The sequence below is a fragment of the Motacilla alba genome, chromosome 3, assembly GCF_015832195.1.
Source record: "Motacilla alba alba isolate MOTALB_02 chromosome 3, Motacilla_alba_V1.0_pri, whole genome shotgun sequence".
Taxonomy (NCBI): Eukaryota; Metazoa; Chordata; class Aves; order Passeriformes; family Motacillidae; genus Motacilla; species Motacilla alba.
The window spans coordinates 3,205,487-3,231,003 of NC_052018.1; the positions used below are offsets into that span (position 1 = coordinate 3,205,487).

Below are 25,517 nucleotides of genomic sequence, written 5' to 3' on the forward strand. Positions count from 1 at the left end.
CTGACTGCCAGGTACCCAGATAATAAAAATAATAAAAAGCTGCCAGGTGATGTAAACTTTGGAGAAGGAATTTCCGTGAAGGGGACGTGAGTCAGGACTCTCTGTGCCATCACTGCCAGCAGGCTGCTATGTAGGACACCATGGCTTGTGTTCCCTTCACACCCAGTTTGCACCAAAATAGCTCCTCTGGCATCAAAGTCTGAGCTGCAGGAGAAGGAGGAGGAGGAGGAAGAGGAGGAGGAGGAGGTAGAGGGTCAGATCCAGGTGCAGTTGCACGGCTGGGAAAAGAGGAGATCCTGGCTTCTCCTCTCTCCTGCTGCCCCCTTCCACCATTCCTTTCCACATGGATTCGTGTGCTGAGCCACTTCAGAGATCTAAACTGCCACAAAATATTGTGGGTTAGTTTTCCCCTGATACAATTCCCATGGCAGGCTTTCCAGAAGGCAGCAAGAGCTCCAGCACTCGCCTGGGGAGACTGGGAGAACTCGGAGCAAGTCCCTGGCAGCAGCACTTGTGCCTTTGGCCTGGGGACACCAGCACTTCAGCTTGTTGTACAGGTATATTGATTTTTTAATGTAACTCAGTGAATTGTTGGACTCAGCAACCTTAGAGGCCACAGAGTCATGAAATGTTTTGGGTTGTAAGAGACCTTAAAGCTCATCTTACTCCACTCCTTGCCAGTGGGAACCTCCCACAGTCCCAGGTTGATCCAAGCCCTGACCAGCCTGGCCTGGGACACTTCCAGGGATCCAGGGGCAGCCACAGCTTCTCTGGGAAACCTGTGCCAGGGCCTCTCGACACTCACAGCCAGGAATTGCCTCCCAATATCCCATCTAGCCCTGCCCTCTGGCCCTGGGAAGCCTTTCCCTGTGTCCTGTCCCTCCATCCCTTGTCCCAAGTCTCTCTCCAGCTCTCCTGGAGCCCCTTTAGGCTCTGGAAGGGGCTCTGAGGTCTCCCTGGATTCTTCTCCTCTCCAGAGGAACCCCCCCCCAGCTTGTTGAACTTGGCCACTGGGCCAATCCTCATGAGTCTTCTTTCCTACCCGAATCAGATGGAAATTTGCCTCAGACCCATTAAGTTAATTCTTTGTGACATTGCTTTCAGTGACACCTTTGAATGGGGAAGATTTAAGTCTGAATTCAAGCAGGGCATCCTGGAAGTTATTCCAGGTGAGTGGCCCAATGTCCTGGTACAAATATCACTCAATTAAGATGTTTTCCATCACATTCTCTCTTACAAATGTGGATGTTTTATTGATGCAGAGCTAAATCAAGTATCTGCCATCACTACACTCTCTTCCTCCACTCCCAGCTGGCATTTCATGCAGCACATATTGCAGTCTTCTTTTTGAACAGAAGCCTTTTCATCTACTGGAAAGCAGAAAAATGCCATAGGTGACATAGTTTAGCAGCATTAATCACATTAAATCTGTCTGAACTGCTGCAGATGGGGGAAAAAAAAAAGTCCTGTTTGCATGTCAGGGCTCCAGAAAAACTGATTTTGCTTTCAGAGATGAGAACTGCATTTTCCTTTCATTTAGTTTAAAGAGAACAGAAACTTGGGTCGGGAAAGGATTCCCTGGATCAGCTTATGTGGTTCCTTGTTATTCTGGGCAACCATCTCATGGAATCCTTCCCATAAAAATGGATCAAGTACCATTTAACATCTAGTGAGGTTTTTTTTTTCCCCAGATATTCCTGTTGTGAGGGGAATAACCTCATTTATCCGAGAGTAAAAGATTTTGGTTGTAATATTTTTTTATTTAATTTGCACATGTCTTCATGGCCAATTGAGCCACAGCTGTGGTTCAGATTCTCTCTCCAACCCTGTCCACATCTGCTGGTAGCTCGTGGGCCTTGGACAGGGGACAGAAATATTTTGGAGGGCCGGGATAACGTGGAATGGCAATTCTGCTTTGCCAGATGGTGCCATTTTTTAGGAGAAAGCTGTCAGGCATTGCCTGTTGGACCTATTCCTTGTGCCAACCACTACAACAAAGCTGATAATGGATGATTTGGGAGGTTGAAACCATGGTGGATTTAGGGATTTTCTTGCATTGGAGCTTGAGTGAGCTTTTCTTCAGTGCAGGAGTTGATGCTGTGGATTCCTTACACAGCACAAATATGGAGATGGAGCAATGAACAGGCACCAGGATGGGGTGAATTGTCCTGAAGTTTAATCATGGAATCATTGCAAAAGACCTCTAAGATCATCCAGTCATAATGCTCAGCCACCAAAGGAGCAGGGGGAGAGGATCGGTGGCAGAATCCTGGGAGATCCTTGGATAGGTCCGTTGGCTTGCCAAAAAAAGCTTATTTTGACAGCCAGTTTGATCCCAAAATCTTGGAAAGGCAGCATCCTGCCACTCTGAGGTAGGCTGATGCAGGTTCTGGTTCAGCAGCACAGTGGAGATCAGCTCCTAAGGCTTAGCGATATCATGGAGGTAGAAATCACCTAATTCTGAAAGATTTATCTGCAAATTTCATCCAGTGGGAGAAGATGGATGGAAATGCCAGAAACAAAGTGCCATCCAAATGACAAATGACTGAAGACTGCTCACCCCAGCTCATGTCATCAGCAGATAAATTAGTGGAATAATGTTTTCAGCTGCTTGATAATGTACAGGTGGAAGAAAAAAAAAAGCAGCACAACAGCACTAATTAATATGAAACAGAATAAGAGATGCCCCAAACATCCTCAGAAATTGTGCAGTGTAAAAGTTCTGTAATGTGAATAAACCGTGTAGGAAATGCTCTGGACAGTCCCAGCCTGCCAGCCTGCTGTGGTTAATGTCCTTGTCTCTATCCAGAGATTTCTTGGACGATTCTGTCCCTGGATTCCACTTGCCTCATTAAGAGGTGCTTCATGGGTGAATGTTGAAGGGCAGAGCCTGGTTTCATCCATGGTATTAATTACTACACATACTCTTAATCTACTTTTGGAAACAGGTTGGACATGTGCAAACAGCCCTGGGGAATGATCCCTGGCCCCCCATCTTTGAAGCTGTGCTGGGAAAGGATGGGAAAGGGAATTAGTGGGATAAAAACACACCATGGACTGCTCTAAACCCTTTCAGTTCTGATGATACAGTTCTTCTGCCTGCGCCCATCACTGAGGTTGGAAAAGCCCTCCAAGACCTTTGAGTCCAACCACTCTCCAGTGCTGCCAAGGCCACCACTAGTCCATGTCCCCAAGTGCCACATCCACATGGCTTTTAAATCCCTCTGAGGATGGGGACTCCCCCACTGTCCTGGGCAGCACAACCCTTTCAGGGTCCTTTATAGCCTTTTTTTTTTTTAAATAGTTGAAGATTTTGCTTTTCATGCCTGGATTTAAATCTTCCTTCTTCATCCTTTTCTGAGTGCTTGACTCTTGATGATCAGTTGGTTGTTTTCCCATGGTTTTCCAATTCTCTTCATATTGATCTTGGAGCTGTTGGCACTTCCAAGTGGGTGGAACTTGCAGGAGACGGGTGAGGTAGTGGGGGCCTGGAATAAGGAATATTTGGCACCTGACTTAATGGGAAAGGAGGACCTGGAAGTGTAGACATCAGCCACACTGATTCCTTGAAATATGCTGGCACAAATAATCAAAGCCTTCACAAAATTCTTGTAAGCAAGAAAAGACCACCAGGTCTGCATGGAACTGCTGGAAAGTCAGCAGGGAATTTGCTGGAAGTCTGAAGTCAGAGAATTTAACAAGAGTTTTGGTATTTGTTCTGTGTCAAGAGAGAAAGTTGCGTTGAATGGAGCTCACAGGGCTCTGGTTTTGGCAAAAGAATTTAACTCTTGTATTTGGAGTGGAAAACAGAAAGGCTGGAAGACATGGGAAAAGATTGGGAAAATATCCATTGGGAAAGCTGGAAATGGAGCTGCTTCTGCTGTGGGATAGTAGGATGACTGAAAGAGCTGGAGGTGTCCAGCCTGGAAAATAAAAGGCTCCAAGGAGACCTCAGAGCTCTTCCAGTGCCTGAAGGGGCTCCAAGAGGGTGATTGGACAATATTAAGTGCAGAACACAGTTTACACATGTAATAGAATGGATTATTTTGGAAAAATCTGATGAAATAAGTGTTAATTACCATGGTGGGGGAGTTGGAACTAAATGATCCTTAAGTCCCTTCCCACCAGAACCACTCCATGATTCTATTTCCAGCACCTCACCTCTGCGAACACTTCAGAGTTTCAACCTACAGAATCTATTTATTCTATGTTTGGTTCAACTTCTTCAGGAAAATCACAGTCCTTTGTGGGAACTTGATTATCTCGTTTCTAGAAGTCAGCCCCAGATCCAAGTGAGAGCAATTTCTGATTCTTGTCTTATTTTACGGCTCTGGAGGTACAGAAGGGGTTAAATCTCTCTCCCCACCCTGCACACACACGGAGCCCAACACAACACTTTGTTCCATGTGCCTGCTTGGCAACTTGGGAGAGTTTTGCTGGCATGTGGTAGAGACCTGCAGGAGTCAAGTGCAGCATTAATGTGAGCTCCCAGTGGCTTCGGGGGAAGCTCATTACTGACCTGGCTTCGGCGTCTTCATTTACAGTAACGCTTTAAATATTTAATCCACCTCTCCTTCTTTCCTGTCATGGGCCATTTTCCCTCAATTGATTCCTTGTTTGGGGTGGGAGGCAGGGATGGCTGGAATGCATTTATGTTAGTGGAATTCTATAAATTATCCTCATTAAGAGGCCTGGTAGCAACAGGCCAGTGTGGGATTCGTCGAAGTTTTGCATTGCACTTTTTGCCCTCAAGTTCCCAAAGCACTTCAGAGGCACTCGCTGGGTAAAGATGAGGAGCAAAGCTTTGCTGAAAGTTTAAAAACGAGAGGGAAGAGAAGTGGAAGGCTGGCATGAGAATCATGGAGGGGTTTGGGTTGGAAGGGACCTGAAAGACCATCTTGTTCCCACCCACCCACCATGGGCAGGGATACCTTCTACTATCCCACGTGGCTCCAGCCTGGTCTCGGACACTTCCAGGGATCCAGGGGCAGCCACAGCTTTTCTGGGCAAGCTGTGCCAGTTCCTTATCAGTTTTCCCACCAAAAAAGTGCATGGCCTTCATGGCTGCATCTCCTGGAACTCCTCACCAGGTCAGGCAATGCCATGGCTCCCACGTGGTCAAGCAGTGCCCCTATATCACGCAATTCAGCTCTGCTGCAAGTACAGATGTTGCAACATCTGCTTTACAAGCAGGCACATAGAGGGACAGCCAGGGAAGGGACCAGCCCCAGCCTCTCATTCTGCAGCCTCATAAATCTTGAGCTGACTTTACAGGATCACAAATCAGTTTTCCCCCAAAGACAATTTTTTTTTTGGTGATATTTTTAGTGAGATCTCTAAGCCTCGCTTTGTAATCCCGTGAAATCAGCAGCAGGTAGGATGTGAAGACAGTCAGGAAAATAATGAAAAATCAATATCACACCTCTGGGGCTGTAAAGGGGTCTTGGAGTGCAGTTTGGCCTCATTCTTGATGGCCACAGGATCTCTTTATGAACCCTATAAAGAAAGGGATGGGGGGGGGGAATTTGCCTTTCACCAAGCCAGGCTCAGAGAAGAGAATAAAACATCAGTAGCTGGGGGCAAATGCTTTTAATGGGCAGGAAAAAAGGGGTTTCAGCAAATGTACTTTGAAAGAGAATCACATAATGTTTTGTGTTGGGAGGGATGTTAAGGATCATCAGTTCCAGCCCCTGCCATGACTCTACTAGACCATGTTGCTCAAAGCCCCATCCAGCCTGGAGAGGACAACAGAAATGTTAAAATAAATCGAATCCCTTGCACATTTAATCCTCACTGTTACTGATTTTTATTTATCAATCAGCCAAGAAGTGCTCAGGTGTGTCAGATATGCAGCATCTGTGTTTGCACTGCCAGTCTTAAATCTGGTGTCCTCAGTTAGCTGGAACAACAAATTAAAAGAAAACACCCCCAAGCCTGACCTGTTCCTTGATAGCTCAGCATGAAGTGCTATCCCACAAGTGGCATGAGAGTTTTTCTGCAAATACCACTGATCCAGCAGAGAAGAAAGAGAAAGCTGGGTTCATGCTCCATGGAAAGAGGGTATTTTCATTTCAAGGAACATTTATTTTCATCACAATACCTGGTAATACCACCCATTATTACACAGCTAAAATGTTCAGCCTTTGAACCCGGAAAATGGTGTAGGACTCGAGGACCAGGCTCTGTCCAACTCCATTTGTGCTGCCACAATTTAAGCAAGGATTTGAGGAGTGGGCTCTGAATACCCACAAATTGCAGCACAAACACTGCTGCTGTCATTATTGATGGTTTGTGTCCTTGATACAAGTGCTGCATCTCAAGGAGAGGAGTATTCATGGATGGTCCAGTGCTGACTTTCTTGGAACCCTTCATTTCAGTTTTGTTTGGTGAGTGCTGCAGGCTTTGAATGAAGATGCAACATTTCATTTACTCCCCTCTTTTCTTCCCTGGAAGCTGTCAAAGGATGAGAGCTGTGATTGTGATTGAAAACATCCCAACAAAGCCTCAAAATTATTATAACTGAAATTAAAAAATGTTATTCTTTAACTACTGTTAGGCTTCACCTTGAAAAACCATGCCTGACCTTCAAAGAGGAATTTCATGGCTAATAGCAAGAAGAATTTGATAATTTAGCAGATGTTGACCATTCCTTTTCCTGAATGGTCACAAAGAAACCTCAGCCTTCTAATTGAAAATGTGATTTGCTTTGACCTGGAATCACAGTGAGGAATTCTGGCACCTCAGTCTTGCCACTGGAGCTGGATGCTCCCCACTTTAGGGATGTCTGACGGTTCCTCTCAGAAGTTGAACAGAGTCTGACAGTTCCTCTTCCCTCAGTTGATTGATACTTCAGCAAACATTAATTTGGGGTGGGGGGGGGTGACATTTTCTGTGCCAGTTTTCTGCCTCCTCAGACTGATATTTTTAAAGTTCCAGCCAAAATTGTTGGGAGCAGGAAACTGGAGAAAAACATGTTGTTTTCAATTCTAAAATATTTCTCCCAGCCTGTCTACGAGGAGCTTTGGTACCTCCCCACTGCAGAGCAGGGATCTGAATTTCAGGAAGGAGGTGTTTTTTGCGCATATCCTGCTTTTTTCTTTTTTTTTTTTTTTTTTTTTTTTTTTTTTTTGTCTCCCAGTGGAAATTTCCCTGGTTTTTCTTAATTTACAGACATTAAAAAAAACTAAAAAAAACCCCAAAAAACCCAGACACATTTGGGAGAGATGTCATAGCATTTAAAAGCTGAAGCCCTCAAGAGATGCTGCAGAGGGATGTGTTGTGCTGCTCTGGCTGTGCCTGCTCCAGCACCATGGTGAATGATCCTTCCTTTCCTGGCTGATCTCTAAAAATTTGGGAGCCAGGGTCTCCTGGGGGTTTAAAGTGATTTTAAAGTGATGAGGGACAAGCTGCCCTGCTAGAAGGCAAAAAAAAAAAAAAAAAAAAAAAAAAAATCAAATTTTAAGGGAGAAAGAAAGAGAATGTTGGGAGAGAGAAAAAAGAGAGGGGAACAAGAGAGGAAATGGAGGAGAAATGTTTTAGGGCTGCTCAGAGACTTTGGAGGGCGAGGTGGGGCCAGGGGAGCCAGACCCTTGTGATGAAAAGGAAAAATAATTCCCATTTCTTGGCCCAAGTGGCCCAAGGACTGTTTATCACACCACAAGCCAGCAGGGTGACAATTTAAATAATGGAATCATTGCATCCCAGCATGGCTTGGGTTGGAAGGGACCTCAAAGACCACCAGTTCCAACCCCTGCCACGGGCAGGGACAACTTCCATTATACACAGCTGCATCCCTTCTCCTTTTCCCCTGTTTTTAGAATCCCATACACAGCACATCATCCTGCAGCTCCTCATTTCCCAGGGAACACATCTTGGAGCACAAGAGCCGTGTCAAACTCCCCAGAACAAAGTGCTTGGTGGTGGATTCCATCATCCCAGCAATCCCAGGGAACATCCCCTTCTGCAGCGTCAGGTCTTAGAGAAGGAGCAAGACACGCTCGGAGAGGGGGAAAAAGAAAGGAAATCAAGCTGCTTTCATGTACTCTTTGTAATTATTTTTCCCCTGTTGTTCAAAATTCTAGTAAAAAAAAAAAAAAAGGAAAGGAAAAATTAAAAAAAAAAAAAAAAAAGAAAAAAAAAAAAAAGGGAAGGAAAAGAGAGCTCTAACATTTACTGGCAGTAATCATTGCACCATCTGCTCCGGGAGCTGCTTCCAGAACACACGTTCTCAGCTGCTGAGCAGTCAGCTCCCCATCCCTTCCTCTCAGAGACAGGGATGCCAGCAGTTCCTAAACTGTAACAGCATGAAAAAGCCTTTTTCTTTTCTTGTTTTTTTTTTCCTCCTCTTTTTCCCTTTCAGTATCTGGATTTTTTTTCAAAGGCAGGACAGTTTGGATTTTTCACCAGATTGTTTTTAAGACTGAGCTCTTCCGGTTTGAGGTTCTTCATCTGAGCACGTGCTGCTGGTAAAATTTTGGAGAATTATAATATTTTAATATTTCAGAGTGCCCCAAGGGGGGTTGCTTTGTAGCAGAGCTTCACTGGCAGCTGGGCTGCTCTCAAGGATGGCTTTATACCATGTTGCTTCTGGGGGGAAGCTTTCCTGGTGGGATCCCCTCCCACATGGGCATGAACACCTCTGATTTCTGCTCTCATGATCCATAACTGAGCTCAACTCTGGCTTCTTCCCCTTCTCTTTTACATGCAAAGTCAGCACTGAGCTGTTCAATATCCTTGCCTTCCTTAGACATCCCAAATCCATCAGGGAATCACAGGATATGAACCAGGAGGAGATTCCTCACCACCAAACAGGCTGAAACTTGCCCTCTCAGTGCTCCTGCATTGCTGCCCTTTGGCTGGTGGGGAGCAGAAGCTCTTAAGGAAATATATGACCAGTTTGGAGGGCAGGGGTGACATTAATTAGTTAGCCCATCCTGTCCTTGGATGCTTCTGTGTCACTGACTCCCCAGTCTGTAGCTCTTGAGCCCTTTGTTTTTGTTTCTCTTGGCAATAACAACCCACGGTCTCTGTACATTTAAATTCAGGATGAAAAAGCATCCCCCAGTGCAAGCCCCTCTTCAGCCCTCCCACTGCAGAGCCAATGCTTCCCAAAGAAATGAGGCAGAGTGGATGCAGAGCCCATTAGGCCTGTCCCAGGAGGCAGGGATCTATAGCTTACAGATGTGCTCGCAGAGAGAAATCTGCATTAGGAAAAAGAATTCCTGCTTGACTAGAGGATCTGTGCTGAACCACACGACTGGAAGTGCAGCTTTGCAGGGAGGAGGGACTCTGTGGGATGGCTTTGTGTGATTTTATCTGGGTTTCACAGATTTACTCCTTTACAAGCAGGAGAAATGGGATTTCTCCCTCAGCCTCGTGCACTCGCTCTCAAGCTGGATGGGTGTTTTCCCGTCCAGAAATCAGGGTTGGGGTTTTTTTTTTGGATCAGCATTTGATCCAGCTGAACAGTTGTTTTCACACCTGGAAATCAGGGTTGAGTGTTTTGGGGATCAGCATTTGATCCAGCTGACCTGTAAAGCACATCGCAGAGCTTGGAGCCTCAAAAGCACTTTGGGAATCTCCCTTGTTCCTCAAGGCACTGCCTGTGTGCATGAGCCTCTGGATTTTCACAGGCTGTGATAGTCCCACCAATCCTCTGCTGCCATTTCAGAAAACACAAATTTCTGGGGTCGAATGGGTTGGACAGACAATTTATAAAAAATATTTATCCTCCTCATAACAGGGGATTGTGACACAGGGTAGATCAGAAGATGGACCCAGTTGGGAAGACAAGACATGGAAGATAAAAGGAGGAGGCAGGGAAACAAAAAAAAAGGGAAGATGTTTGGAGGTGAAAGGGCTCCCAAAGATTGGTGCCCATTTCAAATATTCCCTCTGCAAGGCAAGCCCATCCAATGACCTCCTGTTGCTGGTAATGGAGACAGGAGCTCCTCATAGTCCTGTTGCTCCTCCCCAAATGATTCTTAGATGGAGGGCTGTGTGGTAAGGGGGAAGATTATTTGCAGGATGGTTGATTTTTAAGACCAAAAGCCCTTTCACACCCAGGGATGGGCAGATGCTGGTGCTGTCACTGGGTGAGTGGCTGTGTCACACAGGCTGTGCAGGACAAGGCAGCCATGGGATGCAAAGCATTGCTTGCTGAAGAGAATGAGGAACAGTCCATGCTTGGGAGGTTGGGAAAGGACAAACTGAATGACCTCATTCCTTCCATGGATGCACAGATGCCATAAGTGGGGATTAGGAGCAGCAGATTTGAGGCCATCCGTGGTGTCAGGCATGGTGGGAGGGTCCATGCTGACTTGTGAACTTGGATCTGTCGCATGGACGAGGGTGGGAAATCCTTTCATGTGTTTTTTCTGCCCACTCCAAGTTCTCTGGGTGGTGGCAATCCCATTGCTCCCCCTGGAGAAGGGACAGCATGGCAGGGCTGGCAGCTGCTGGTGCCTTGATCACAGCGAGCGCCTGGACCGAGTGCCCTCGTTCCTTCCAAAATCCCTCCAAAATCCCTCCCAGGACCCCCACAGAGATGGACACAAGGAGGCAGCCAAAGGGAAGCAGTTGTTCTCCGAAGGAAGGAGTCAAGGGGTGTTGTTAATGCTGGGATTCCTCAGAGCAACATGTCCTGGGGCAGCAGCCGTGCCAGGAGAGGCGCCGAGCCACGCGCGGCTCCTCCAAATGCTCCGTTGGCTTCAAGGAAAGAAAAAGGCAGGGGACAGGGCAGAGACCCCAGTGGAGGCAGGGAGGTGTTTTTGGGGGCCCCATCACTTCTTTTACTTGCTGTAACAGCCCATAAATGAACAATTTGGAGGTTTCATAATGCTCTTAATTAGGACAAACTTAAAAAAGACCACTTGGCATCCTCGGTGGTGGAAGCCATGTGCTACCTGCAGCAGGCCAAGTCCAAAATGAAACTGATTTTTCTCTCTTACCTATATTCTGCATTCAGGCAGCTGCTCCTAACAGGTGCTCGCTCTCTTCCTAGCAGATGGTGACAAAAAATGGGTTTGTTGGCAGGTTCTGCCACGGAGCAGCCTTCTTATCACACATATTGATGTGTATACAAACACACACGTGTTATCAGGTGTTGGGTTTCGAAAGGAATTCTCCTTCTGAGGGAAGGTCACTCACGTGGGGGGGGGTTAGCCAGGATGGTCTGTGCCTGTCTCTTTTGTTCCCTGGGTCTAAAGGCATTTGGGGACTTTGCTGCCATGTCAAAACCCCACAGATATTTGGCCATTAGTTCAGATCTCCTGGTGTATCTGAAGGTGTTTTAGGAGGAACATGTGGTGTTAGGCTGTGTCCCTTCATATCTATCATAAATCCTTGATTGCCTAATTAGCAATTAACTCCAAAAGAGGTAGGTTTTAGGTGGGGAATACTCTGATGTTTTTCTCCTTGCTCTTGGTTGTGGTAATATAAGAGAAGTGCAGAAATCAGAGTAGGATGTGTTGGAAGGGATCTTAAAGATCAGCTCATTTCAAGGATCTCTCTCTTTAAATAAAACAATAAGTTAAGAAGGTGCAGTGGAATAGAGACCCAGCAATGCCTTTAAACAAAGAAATCCAAGTGCAGGGTTTTATCCTGGGAAATGCACCAGGGCTCTGAGTGCTGAAGTGTTTGAAGCTGCAGGGGAGGCTCCGGGAGAGGATTTGTGCTGTATCCATCACCCAGAGAGAGGCAGCTGTCAAACAAATCCCTTTGGTTCTTGACTCTGCTTCCACCTCCCAGATTCTGCCTGGTGAGGGCTGTGAATTTGTCAAAATGGTGCTGAGCAATGCCAGGTTTGGGGAAATGGGGAACTTTTCCTCCTTCTATTCCTTGTGCAGGGAGCACCAGGCAGAGCCATCCTCGCCCTGCTTTGCTGCTCATTTCAAAGGAGCAGCCTGAGCCAAGAGAACCAGATGAGGGTGACATCTGGCCGTGGAGCCTCTGCCAAGTCACTGCTGTTCTGTAGCTGGCAGGAAGATGATGTGCTGCAAATGCCAGGTTCTCTCTGAAATGTAAAGTGCATTCCCTGCATTTTCTTTGCTTCCTCTCCAGCCTCAATCAGCTCAGTATTTTGTTTTACTAATGGCCAAATTCAAACCCCTTTTCCAGACACATACATCCATTCCAGTGGCAGTGGGTGATTTATACAATGAGTGGAATTTGACCCTGAAGTCCAGAAGGGTCTTGTATTTTCTAAGCTTCCTGACAAATTGACTTGTTGACTGGAAGTCTTATTCAAATCTCAGCCCCTGTGGGATGTGTTTGTGCTGAGGGTCACTAATAAAATATATCAGAATTGTTTGTACCTAAGCTCTTCCAGAAGGGAGCAGGCAGAGCTTGGGGCAGGTGGAAAAGCTAAAGAAACTCTGGAGGTTTCCTTCACTGATACTTTTCTGGAAGTCTAAGGTGCACCCCTTTAATAAAAACATCACTAGAGCTAATCAAGAAACTTGAGAAAGAAATCTGCTGCTCATAAAAGGTAGGGACAGTTAAAAGAAAGTTTTAGGGTTGTAACTAGATGTGCTTTAAGATGCTTTCTAGCCCAAATGATTCTGTGATTCTGTGATTGTAGTTGCCTTGTACACAGTTACTCCCTATTGTGCTCAGAAGGAGTAGGGATGGTGTGGGAAGGAGCTGAAGCTGTAGGATTTACCCTGTTTCCTTATGAAGCATTTTTGTTTTCACCCTTGTTGCTGAACTCCCAGCACTTTTGGCAGCTGTGAAACAGTGCTGGGTTTGCAGCTGCTGTTCCACCCAAGTGCATCTTCTCCTCCTCTGGTGAAATGGTTTTGCTACACCAATTTTCACAATTGTATAAGAAAGGGAATTGTATTAAATCATTGACAGGCTGGGAGAGCTGGGAGTGCCTCAGAGAAGGATCCAGGGAGAGCTCAGAGCCCCTTCCAGAGCCTAAAGGGGCTCCAGGAGAGCTGGAGAGGGACTTGGGATAAGGGCCTGGAGGGACAGGACAAAGGGGAAATCATTACAATTTTATTTTTAGCTTTGTCAAAAGTTACCCTCTGTCATCATAGGAATAGCTGAAAATGTGTTGAATCAAAATCAAGTTTTATCAGATTTGTCAAATAAAGGGGGACTTTTGCATTGAAAGATATATACAGGTACCATATACCTGAACCCACCCAATTGATCAGAGGGGAGGAGCATCTCTCCTGTGAGGAAAGGCTAGGAGAATTGGGATTGCTCTGCCTGGAAAAGAGAAGCTTTGAGGTGACCTAATTGTGGCTTCCGAGTACTAGAAGGGAGGCTGGTAGATGGAGAGGGACGTTGTACAAGGGCCTGGAGGGACAGGACATGGGGAATGGCATCCCAGTGCCAGAGGGCAGGGATAGATGGGATATTGGGAAGGAATTCTTGGCTGTGAAAGTGGTAAGACCCTGGCAGAGGTTGCCCAGAGAAGCTGTGGCTGCCCCTGGATCCCTGCAAGTGTCCAAGGCCAGGCTGGACAGAGCTTGGATCAACCTGGGATAGTGGAAGGTGTCCATGCCCATGGCAGGGGTTGGAATTGGATGGATTTAAGGGTCCCTTTCAACTCCAAACCATTCCATGATTCCATGATCCTATGGATCAAGTTCAATGCTATGTAACTACTCAACAGGAAATATAGTAAATCTCAAACTGAATCTGGGCATCTTTAGATTCCGTCTTTACCAATTATCCTATGCACCCTCCTGGCAAACAATCAGTTAACTCATGAAACTATCAAGGCAGTATTCTTTATTGTCTGCCAGAAAAGAAATCGCTTGATATTATCCCACTTCTTGAGAACAAAACTTATTTTCCCTGGAAAGATAAGGAACAGCTAATTCAGGTTTTGCAGAGCATGTGCACCGTTATCGTTAGGAAGGAGCTTAACCAACCTGAAAGCAAATGCTAAATGATCCAGATCTTGGTCTTATTAAGCTTGTGTGTGTTTTTCCTACCACTTAAAAGCCTGAGGATCCGGGTAAATGAGATTTTCTGGAAGGCAAAGCTTTCAAGTTTACCTCCCTCCCTGTTTAAAGCACGGAGGCGATGCCTCTGTTTACGCGGAGCTCCAACGGAGCGAGCGCATCCCTGCTGCAGCGTTTCATGGAACATCCTTTGTTTATTCACACTGTGCCACTTTTAAACTTCAGATGTAAACAACAAAGACTTCTTTGTATTTCACACTATCTCATACTCACTACCTTCTGAAGTCCAAAGCCAAAACACTGTGGAATTTTACCCTCCTCACACTTTCTCCTGCTTGTTGGATGGGTTCTTCCAGCCTTTTCTATTTATAGTGGCTGGAAAACTACTTATCTTCTGATTAAAACATGCTCTGTTCATTTTCTCTTGACTTTTCAGCCCTTGGAATGGGCTAAAAATTGTATTGCCTGGTAGCCATTTCAAATATAATTTTAGTAGTAATTATGCATATATTCGATAACAGAAACAATTTGTCATCCTGAAGGATCCAAATTGCTTTAAAGTATTCAGCCTCTCTCTGATCTGCTACATGGATTAAAAATCCAGGAAATATTCCACTGAAATCAGCTGGACAGAAAGGTCAGAAAGAACTAGGCTGGAAATGCAGCAGTTGCCTGAGAACACACATTGGGCGGGGGGGCAGAAGAATTTGGGTTCTGTTTTAAACCAGAGTGGGATTTTTGGTTGGAAGTTTCACAGAGCTGTAGCTGTGCTGATCCTTGAGATCCAGCACTGGTATGTGCCCCCTGTTTTATACCCTTGGGGGAAAAGACCTTGATTTTCTGTTTCATTTGATGTGCAGTGTTGTGGTGCTTAGATCAGCCTCATGCCGGACCCATCTCCTCTCTGTTTGATGATGTTTGGAGAGGGCAGCCATGGAGGAATTTAAAATATTTGGAGAAGGTGTCTCCGTGGGGGTAAAAAAAGGACAATATCCAAACCAACAGAAAAACATGGTGTTGATTTTTCCCTTTTTTCCCCCTTTCCCAGGACCATCCTTTATCATCCCTTCCCCTTAGACTCCATTAGAGCACAAGCAATATCTGATGGGCCATATAGTAGTGGTGTTCCTGGTGGTGCTGAGGATGGCTGGACTTTATGGTTTTAAGAGGGCTTTTCCAGCCAAAAAGATTCTGTGATTTTTATTATTCTGTTTTGCTGGAACGTTCAATGTGTAACATAAATAGTTTTGCTGTAAATTGTTGGGAATGTTAGACCCATGCTGGATCCTTCTGAGATATTTCCTTATATGAGAAACCACCAATACAGACTGAAAATAAAGGTGACAGTATAGAGTTTAGCAGGCAAGGCTCATGGTGGGTGTTCAGGGTGAGTTGTTCACCTCTCCAGAGAGTGGTCACCAAAATACAAACCACGTCCCAGCTTTTTGGGGGATGAAATGGTTTAGGGTTTTAAACCCTAATGGGTAATGGGAGGCTGAAGAGAAAATCCCATTTTATTATTAGAGGTAAAATAAGTAGCACAGGTGACAGGTTTCCCAATAATTTCCAGTGCAAGGATATTTAAAGTATTCCAATATGGCAATTTTCTTTTATTTTAGTGGTAAATATTTGTGCATGGTCTCTTGTCTGGAAGTTTTTCCCTCCAATCATGACAGAAATAATTTGTGTGGTTTTTTTAGGATGAGTTTAGGTAAATATAAATTGTTTCTCTGGAAAACCCATATGTGTTCCTGAGAAACTGTCATGCTTATATATCATGGAAAAAATACTTGATGGAAATCCAGTGAGGAAAATAAAATGATGGCAGTGTAACAGCAGAGCTGACCTGAGCCCTCTGGGTTTGATATGGCAAATGAATGCTTTTACTTCTTCATTGCTGCTCCCCTGAATAAAAAATAATTGCAGAGCCTTACATTCAGTGCCAAGGGCTCACACCCAAGGGAGCACCACAAGCTGCTCTGCACTTGGAGCAAAATGTGATCCAGAGATAACTGAGCTAATGGAGGTGGGAAAGTCTTGTCAACACAGCATTTACATGTGGAGGGTTTTATTCTGTCTGCAGGCATCTGGGGCTGCCTGATCTTAGAGTATTTTTGGACCTGAGCTGGCTTCTCAGAGTCATCCAGGGCCAAACCACTCGTGGTTTCCAGCGTGGAAGGTTCTGCTCTGAGCTTTGTTGCTCTGTGTGTGGTTCATTTCCCCCATCCCAGCTGGGCCCTGGCCATTGTTATTTCAGGAGTATGAGAGTAATGGATGAGTGATTAGGGGAGGAGACTCTGCTGTCTCCAGCCACGGAGGAGATTTGAGCTTTAGATCACTGGAAGTCACGATGGGGCAGGAGTTTTCTTAGGCATCATCAATTATCCATGCAGGATGTGCAGTAAGAGGCTGTTTGGCTGCCTTCAAATTGGCCAGACAAACAGAATTTCCATCTCTCTCAATGGCTCCTTCAACACCTAATTAGCTCCCAGATGCTACTGGAGCAAGATGTCTTTTATCTTTGCTAATGTTATCTCCCTCTACCTCCTAAATGCCCGCCCGTGCCATTCCCCACTTTCATCTCTCTTCCCTCAGGAGAAAACAGGATGGGTGTTCAGGAAGCTCCATGCTGAAGGTCAAGCTTGTAAAGACTCTGGGTCAAGCTGATCCTGTTAAACCAGGCAGTATCTGGAGTGAAAAAGCTTTGAATCCAGAATTAGATGGATATGATGGAGAGCAGGATACAACTTCCTTCCTATGCACGTTCACAGGATCAGCATCCAACAGGAAAAAATAGAATTGCAGATTTTATTTCGCTGTCAGTTGCATTTAAGATGATTTAGGACAAATTCAAAGTTCCTCTTTTCCTGTTGTGGGAGAAGGTATCACGAAATCTGGCTGGATAAATGTGATATTTCAGCTGGCAGAGCTCATTGTTGTGGGCAACACTCAGGTTTTACACTCAGAGGTAAAATAGGAGGAAATATCAGGCTAACTGCACTCCTGGTCCTCCCTAGACCCTCTGAGCACAACTACTTGGCGCTGTGTTAAAACCAGGCTATCATCCAGCTGTGGTTTACCTTGGCAGGACTGATGGATATCCAAGCCCAGCAATTCCTTCCCCTCTGGCAGGAAGGAGTGACCAAACAACCTGCCCCAAGCTAAGTGGTTAAGAGGGAAACATTTCAGAGAGAGCAGATCTTCAAAACACACTTTATACACACACCCAGCTTTCCCTAAGGTTCCTGGAGATGTGTCTCCAGCCAGGATCAGTTTCTCCATTTCAGCGATGTATTCTGTTGTGTGGGAGATTTGTCAACAGGGAAAAGCTTGGACAAAGTCAGTGTTGCAGTTTTATGGATGAAAATCAGGATTCTCCAGCTTCGATTTTGTACCATCTTATTTTTCAATCCTATTTCCCTCTTACCTGCATTTTCTCTGTGCTGCACTGGAAGGATACATGCCTAGGAAAAATTCCTGCAGGTTCCTGCAGCAGCACTGCTCCTCTTTGGCCAGGGAATGGGTGATCCCTATAGGATGTATCCCGGGCTGCATCTAAAGCTGTGTGACCAGGTCAAGGGAGCTGATTCCACTCTGGTGAACCCCACCTGGAGCTCTGCGTCCAGCTCTGGGGATCCCAACACAAAAGGGATGGGAAGCTCCTGGAGAGAGTCCAGAGGAGGCCACAGAGATGCTCCAAGGGCTGGAGCCCCTCTGCTCTGGAGCCAGGCTGGGAGAGCTGGGGGTGTTCACCTGGAGAAGAGAAGGATCCAGGGAGAGCTCATAGCCCCTTCCAGGGCCTAAAGGGGCTCCAGGAGAGCTGGAGAGGGACAAGGCATGGAGGGACAGGACACAGTGGGCATGTCTTCCCACGGCCAGAGGGCAGGGATAGATGGGATATTGGGAAGGAATTCCTGGCTGTGAGTGTGGTGAGTGTGGGGAGGCCCTGGCACAGGTTTCCCAGAGAAGCTGTGGCTGCCCCTGGATCCCTGGAAGTGTCCAAGGCCAGGCTGGACAGGGCTTGGATCAACCTGGGATAGTGGAAGGTGTCCCTGCCCATGGTCTGGATTGTGTTTAAGGTCTCTCCCAACCCCAGCCATTCCATGATTCTATGACATTTTTCTTCAGATTTAGTCCCACAGCAGCTGCTTTTTTTCTCCAGCGTAGAGTCTGTGGGTTTCACCATTTCTGCCCTTAGATCCATGTGCCCATTCTGTGAAAGATGAGGAATTTATACCCCCATGATTCCACCATTCCCAGTCTTGGTCTTGCCTGATTTGCCAGAGGCACTCTGCAAAGGGAATTCTGAGACCAGACAGCTTCCCTGCAAAAATATTAATAATACTCAGGAATTACACAGCTCTCCAAACCCTGTGTGAGCATTAGCTAATTATGCAGCACTTCACAGCCCTGTGAAAAGCATTTGCTAATCAATCCCAGCACCACCTATCACATGCATCAATACCATGGAATCCACTGGGCAGAGGCAGCTGGAAACAGGGGAATGTGGATATCTGGTCCCGGTCCATGTGGTAGCTGGGGCTGGACTTCAGCCCTAACCAGCCACTGTTCCCACATTTCCCTTGGCAGGGTCCTTCTTCCTGTCATAAACACATGATTTCCAGAAGCAGGTCACCTACAGGCTGGGAATGCAGATTTTACCAGATAATCAGGATTTCAGCCCATTCTAGTGCTTGTAGAGGTTGCTGGCATCAACTAATTTGGAAAAGCCAGCATCAGTAAGTGACATAGAGGAGACTGGACCCAGTGTGACAAACTGAGCTGTTCCAGCCAACTGAAAGCAGCACAAAGGAAACAATTTCAGATCATATATCATTGATGACACAGTAGAGTGGGTTGAACTGCCAGAAAGGAGAGGGAAGGGAAGGAGAAAATAAATGAAGGAGAAAATAAAACATTGGTAATTGCTCATTCCTCTGGACCAAAGTTTGTTCCTCTGGATCAAGCGAGGCTGTAGGGTTGCATTTCTGCTCCCAAACCTGCCAGCAACTAATCCACAAACCTGGCAAACTCAGTTAAGTTGTTTTCCAGTTAAAAATATCACAGGGATCAAGTGTCTAGGATTCCCACAACCTCCCATCCTAAAGAGATCACAGGACTAATTCCTGCAGTTCTTCGCCATATAGTGCAGCTCCTTTAATTCTTAGAACTTTTGGGAAAAGATCTGAAATTCAGCATTGCTGCTGCTGCTGTAGTGAAATTTTGAGTAGACACTGCAATGAAGGGAGAGCCCAGCAGATTTTATTTGGTGAGGTTGTTGTTGGAGTTTGACATCAGGAGCAATGGTACAGAAGCTGTCACACATGTCAGGATGCTCTGTGGTGTTTCCAACATCAGTGATTTTTCAAGGAGGTTTTAGAAATGCAGCAGCTTCGTGCAACTCACTGGGACATGAGACGAAGTGGATGGATGTTGGTATAAGCTGATTTATAAAGTGTCTATTGAATCAAACACAGGATGATGCCATTTTTATTAAAAGCCACAAAATGCTTGAAGCCAATTAATACTCCCCTGCTTTACTAATGCCTCTGCTCGTAAAATTAAATGGTTTCATTTAACAAAACCAATTTTAAAGCCTTTTTGTCAAATTTATAATGACTTTAGCATGAGGAGACTCACGTCTTGTGCACATAATACAGGGGTTTTTTTGAGGAGAGAGGGTGCATAACAAGGTGCCTCATGTGAAATAAGAGGAATTTTGCTTTTCTGAGTGAAGAACTGGTTACAAATAGGAAATAAAAGATACAAATAACTGAGCAATTTCTGCAGTGAAGAGAGATTAACCTGTCTTGGGAAGCTGTGCAGTTCAATATCCTCACAAAAGGGCAGAAAAAAGGCGATGGTGACGCACCAAAACCCTCTGAGGGTTTGGAGTTATTCCAGGTGAGCCAAAGTAGACACGGCTGCAAAAAAGTTGCAGAAGAATCTGACAATACCACAGAAAATAGCTGCTGAAATTCCATGTCAATAAAAGTCAAGTGCAGGCACAATGAGAGGGTTTAAATTAGCCCGGGAAAGAGGTTCTGGCGTCATTGCAGATGGTGCTTTGGAAACATCTGCTCCGTGCTCAGCAGAGGTCAGGAAGGCAAGTGGAATGCAAAGAATTGCTGGGAAAGGGATGGGGAATGAAAGAGGAAATGTAAGTGCAGGGCTGAATAAATCCATGGGGCTCTTGAGCACAGTGGAATTCCAGTCACCCTGGTGACTGCAGTGGGGAAGGAGAGCTGGAGAGATGCAGGAAAGGGTAAGAAGGCTGCCCTGGGTTATGGATTGGGAATGAAAGACTCTGGGTCTGGCTGAAGACATGAATGGGCAGGATTAAAGTGTAAAATTCAGGTTTCTGTGGGGAGAGGGGAGAAGGAATTGTATTAGGAGGCACCGGGATGATCAGAGGGATGGAGCATCTCTGCTGTGAGCAAGGGCTGAGAGAATTGGGGTTGCTCACCCCAATAGGGAAGAGAAGGATTTGGGGTGACTTTTGGACTTTCCAGTGCCTGAAGGAGCCTACAGGAAATGTAGAGAGGGACTATTCACCACAGCCTGGAGTGGCAGGACATGGGGGAATGGCTTCAAGCTGAAAGAAAGTAGGTTTGGGTTGGATGTTAGGAAGAAATTCTTCCCTGTGAGGGTGGTGAAGCCCTGGCACAGGTTGCCCAGAGAAGCTGTGGCTGCCCCTGGATCTGTGGAAGTGTCCAAGGTCAGGTTGGACAGGGCTTGGATCAAGTTGGGATAGTGGAAGGTATCCCTGCAAATGGCAGGGGTGGAATGGGATGAGCTTTAAGGTCCCTTCCAACCCAAACTGTTTGGGATTCTGAGATCCAGTGTTTAGTGGCAGAGGATGTGATGACAACTCTGGTCATCAATGGTCAGGCAGAGGTTTAAAGCAAACAACAGAAAATAAACTTTCACCATCTCTAAAGAATTAGGAAAATCATCAAACACATATTTTACATGCTGAAAGTACAGGCTGGCTGATAAACTTGTGGTGCTGAAGTTCCCAGTGCTGACTTTGACATCTCCATGATCCTGGAGGTCTTTTCCAACCTTAATGATTCTGTGATTCCTTGTTCCTGTTCCAGTGTCCCCTCTGTAGCTGGGTGAGATTTGGGTTCTGGTTTGGTTTGGCCCCTCCCTGGTGGAATCTGACAGGATTTTTGGGCTGCATTATAAGCAGTTAAAGGGTCTCTTGTGATGCTGCAGTGACTTGGCAGTGCTGGGTTAACAATTGGAATCATGATCTTTCAGGGCTTTGATCTCTCCTATGACAAAAACCACAGAAATCCTCTGAAGGAATAAATTCTCTTTGAATTGCAGTGGAATATTGGTGGGGAAAATGATCCAATGGTTCCTTAAAAATTTCCTGCACTGAGTTAAAAATCCCAAGGGTTAATTGCAGCATGAGTAATGAGAGGTCTCATTGGATGGCTCAGGAATTTTGAGACAGAGAGGACTAAAAATTCTTCTATAACAAGATTACCATCAAATTATATCAGCCTCAGTGGCAGGAAATCAATCCAGAGTGGGCTTATTTACACTTGCCAGAGCCAGCACATCCTGAACTTCCCCATGTCTCCCAATGATGTTTTTATCTTCACATCAACACTGTCAGTGCAAGGAAAATAATTTTTCCTTTAAAATCCAAACATCCAAGGTGGGATTTGGCAGAGTGTCAGAGCCTGGGGTTCCCACTGACAACAGCACCGAAGTGCAATATAAGGACTCATCTTGGGTTCTGCTTTATTCAGGTTTTAATGGGCTGCGAAGGGATAAATGATGTTTATGCCCTCTTGTGGTGCCACATCGAACAGAATGGATTCCCTAACTGACAAAATGAAGCCAATGTGGAAAAGTCCCAGGTTAAAAATCTGTATCAAACACTGCTTTGCACAGTGGAAAAAACTCTTCCCCCTCCACCAGCATCCTCATGACTCAGGGAAGGGGGAGAGGCCAACTTTGACTGCATCTGCAGCAGCAGGTAAATGAGTAATGCCCACGATGGCAGAGTTTGTGCCATCTTTCAGCAGTGAAGATCATTCCAAAGTGTTTTCTCTGTGCTGGGGAGGTTAGAAAGTGAAACAGTGCTTTGTAAAAGGGGCTGTGTTGACATTTCTTTGTGTTTGGTGCTGTTGACATGTTGTAGTGCAAACCTTCACATGTTTTATCTTCCTTACTCACATGTCTGACAGGTGAATAAAATGATTCCCTTGGGACAAAGCCAGTCCCAAAGATGGGAAAAAGCTGGTTGGTGTTTTCACATGGGGAAATAAGGCCAGGTTCCTGTGAAATGGAGCTTGTGATCCCAATTGCTTGTGTGGGAACACAAGGAATTAATGAGTCAACACCTTCCTAAGCTGTGCTGATAAATCTGGTGCAGGGTGGGGAACTCAGGGCTCTCCAGACTGGTCAATCATGGATTTTGTATCCATCTTATCACTTCATTCCTGACTGAAGACTGAACACAGCAGAATGTGTCCTTTAAACAGTGAAACTATGGGAATAAATCAGAGTAGTGCTCTCCAAAGCCCAGCAGCTGCTGTCAGGCTGTGGGCAGGGCTTGGCTGTGCTGGGGCAGGATCTGGGAAACCCCGATGGGGGAAATTTGGAAACTTTTTGTCCCAAATAGTCACCTGTTGTTTAAGTGAAGTATTTCCATTGCATGTCATGCTTGCCTCTCCCCAGCCATGTAGGAGATGAAAGAGGAAGGGGATTTCCTTTCCACTTCCAGGATGAGTAAACCCACAATACTAGGTTTAAATGAAAGTACTGGGTTTAACTGGGCTAGGCTTAGGAGGGACTCTCTAATAGGATGGAAAATATTGGAATGAAGATCTTCATCTCCAAAGATATTCCATAACCAATGTTTTTTGGGATCAAGGCTGCTGCCATTCACTCTCTCATGATGAAAGAGGATGGGCTTGATGACTGATGGCAGAGTCACAATTTTGTGATTCCATGTAAGGATTTCCCTTTATTTATATTTTATATGTTTAGCAGTATGATAAAGTAACAAATATTTTTCTAGGAATCTTAAATGCTGACCATTCAATCAATTCCATCTACATCCAGTATTTATAACTACAGTTTGCAACAGGATTCTGACATTAATTAAAGTGCTTATTAGGTTTTAGCGCAGACTTCAGAGCACAAGTTATGTCTACACTGAGAAGAGAATTGGCTCCAAAATGCTGGTGTTTACCAGTTTCCTTAGGAAAGGACAATGTAATGGGGAAAATGTCACGGCAATTCATCTTAAAAAGAAATTCCCTCTGTCAGAAACCTCTCAGGAGTTTCAAATTCAGCTAGGGGATATCAGAAGGCAATTAAAGTCTAATTTAAAATCCCCACCCACATTCAGTCTTCTCTTCCTGCCAAGTGGTTATTGCTCCTGGTCCACGTATTGGCAAATCTTTCCAAAATGAGCCATAATTTGCCTTAAAACTTAAAACTTTCTGGTCAAGTTGGAACTTTTCTCTTTGAAGAATGAGTTTGCAGTGACTCTGTGGGAAAAAAAAAAAAAAAAAGCCCAAATGCTCTGATTTCCCAAGGACGTCCTTGGGGTTGAAATTTCACCCAGAAATTCTTCTTGGACAAGGACTTTGGAGGTGGATTTTGAAGTTGAGGCACTTTCCAAGGGAGGTTCCTGGACACTGCAGCTTCCTGGGGTGGACCCCAGTGTGTTCTCCCTTTGTTTTCCACTTTCATTGATGGCTCCACATCACTGCCTGGGTTAATAAAGAGAATAAAAGTGTGGCCGTGACAGATTAAACAAATGAGCCATTAAAAGGGGATGGCTCCCTCCCTCTGTCTGTGCCCACAATGCCTCCGAGCAAAACACCACAAGAGCAGGGATGGAAAGCTTTCAGGGATGAACTGGGAATGTGAGCACTGAGAGACGCCTGTGGCTCCTTCAGGAAGGAATCCTAACGTCATCCACAGCAAACCACTAATGGCTTCCCATGGTCTTTCCTGACAGGTGTTGACCAAGGAAGGCTTTGGCCCCATCACCACGGAGATCCGGGAGGCTCCTGAGTTTTACTACGCAGAGGAATATCACCAGCAGTACCTCAGCAAGAACCCCGGCGGGTACTGCGGCCTGGGAGGGACGGGGGTTTCCTGCCCCATGGGCATCAGGAAATAGCCTGTGCTTGCTCCACCAACTCCTCTTCACTGTAGGGAGCTTGGGAAAAAAAAAAGACCAGGAACCCTGGTGGATGTTCCTGCAGCATCCATGGATAAAGATTTGGGAATCTGCTGGGGAGGCTTTCCATAATCATAAGTTTTCAAAAGCCAAAGTAGAGGCAGGAATTGCTCCCATCAAGCTTCTTGCTCTGTGCATCTCCTGGGGTTTCCTTGTAATCTAGAGAAGTGGAAAGAGATCCAAGCTTCTGAAGTTTGGCTTGAAATGCTGTGAAAAGGGTGAATTAGGAGGTGGTTGCACACGTAGCTGCTTTGCATTTCCAATGCCTTTGGACTTTTTGATTTTCTTGGGTTAATTAATTTCCTGGTGTTCCCAGAGCTTTGACTTCTGGAGATGTGGTTGGGTTCCTTAGCTGTCACAACCCTGGAATTTGATGCTTTCGGGAATGATGAATTGACCAGATCAGTGATTCTCCTACCACAGCTCCACTTTCACAGCATTTAGTACCACCTGTAGTGCCTATTTTCTGTAATTATTTTAGCCATAAAAAATAAAATTGTAATGTGATGCTTCTTTTTGACAGTTCCAAGAAGTGAATAAACACAAAAAGAAATCAGTTTTGTTTCCTGCTCTGCAATAAATGATAGAAAAAGAAAAGAACAATGTTCTCTGTGATGTGTTCCAAATGGATATCTGGGTAGATCTAAGAAAAATTATTAAATATTATAAAATGCTGCAGTTTCCTAATTAAACACCAGGGTGTTTAAAGCTGTATCATCAGGCATGACAGTACAGAGGAGTGGAATTATCCCTATGATTATTTGTACTTTAATAACTTGGGGAGCCACCACCAAGAGCAGACTCATGGCAAACATAACTTGGGGCTGTCTCCAGTGAGTGTGCAGTCAAAATTGCAGGCCAGTCAGAAAGGGGAAAAAAAAAAAAATTTTGGGTTTATTCACGGGGTTCTCAGAGTGCAGACTCAAAGCTGCACTCAAAGGATGCAGGGATGCACAGTTTATCCCATATGGAAATGGCATCCCGTGGGTCCAGAGCTCAAGGAGTGAGCATGTTTTGGTGGACAGCACCTCCTTCTCCATGGCACTGCCCTCCATAGCTTGGGTTGATGTTTGCTGCTCACCAGCTCAGCTTAAAAGCTCAAGAAGGCCCAAACCAGCTCCCTGAACATCTCCTGTACCTCCACAGCAGAGCAGATCGTGCTCCAAGCTTGGAGAGACTGAAAATATTCCCCACAAAGTCAGTGTTTGGGGTTGTAAATCCAGTGCTGCAGCCCTGCCTGCTGTTTCCAAACACGGGCACAAAGTCTGTGCCAGAAAAATCAGCTCCCCATCTTCCCTCATGATCCTCAGCTGACGCTGAGCTCATCTCAGTCTCAAAATCCAGGGGAAATCTGTCCTCTTGGCAGATTGCATCTGGGT

General features: G+C 45.5%; 1 protein-coding gene across 2 annotated transcripts in view; it reads left to right on the plus strand.

Annotated features, from left to right (window-relative positions):
- Positions 1-24,738, plus strand: part of MSRA (methionine sulfoxide reductase A) — a 231,757-nt gene extending 207,019 nt beyond the window's left edge. For both annotated transcript variants that reach the window (XM_038130774.1, XM_038130775.1), the window contains exon 6: positions 23,914-24,738. In XM_038130774.1, coding sequence (XP_037986702.1) covers positions 23,914-24,078 — 165 coding nt within the window. In that variant the 3' untranslated portion in view covers positions 24,079-24,738. The remainder of the gene's footprint in view (positions 1-23,913) is intronic.
- The last annotated feature ends 779 nt before the right edge of the window (positions 24,739-25,517 follow it).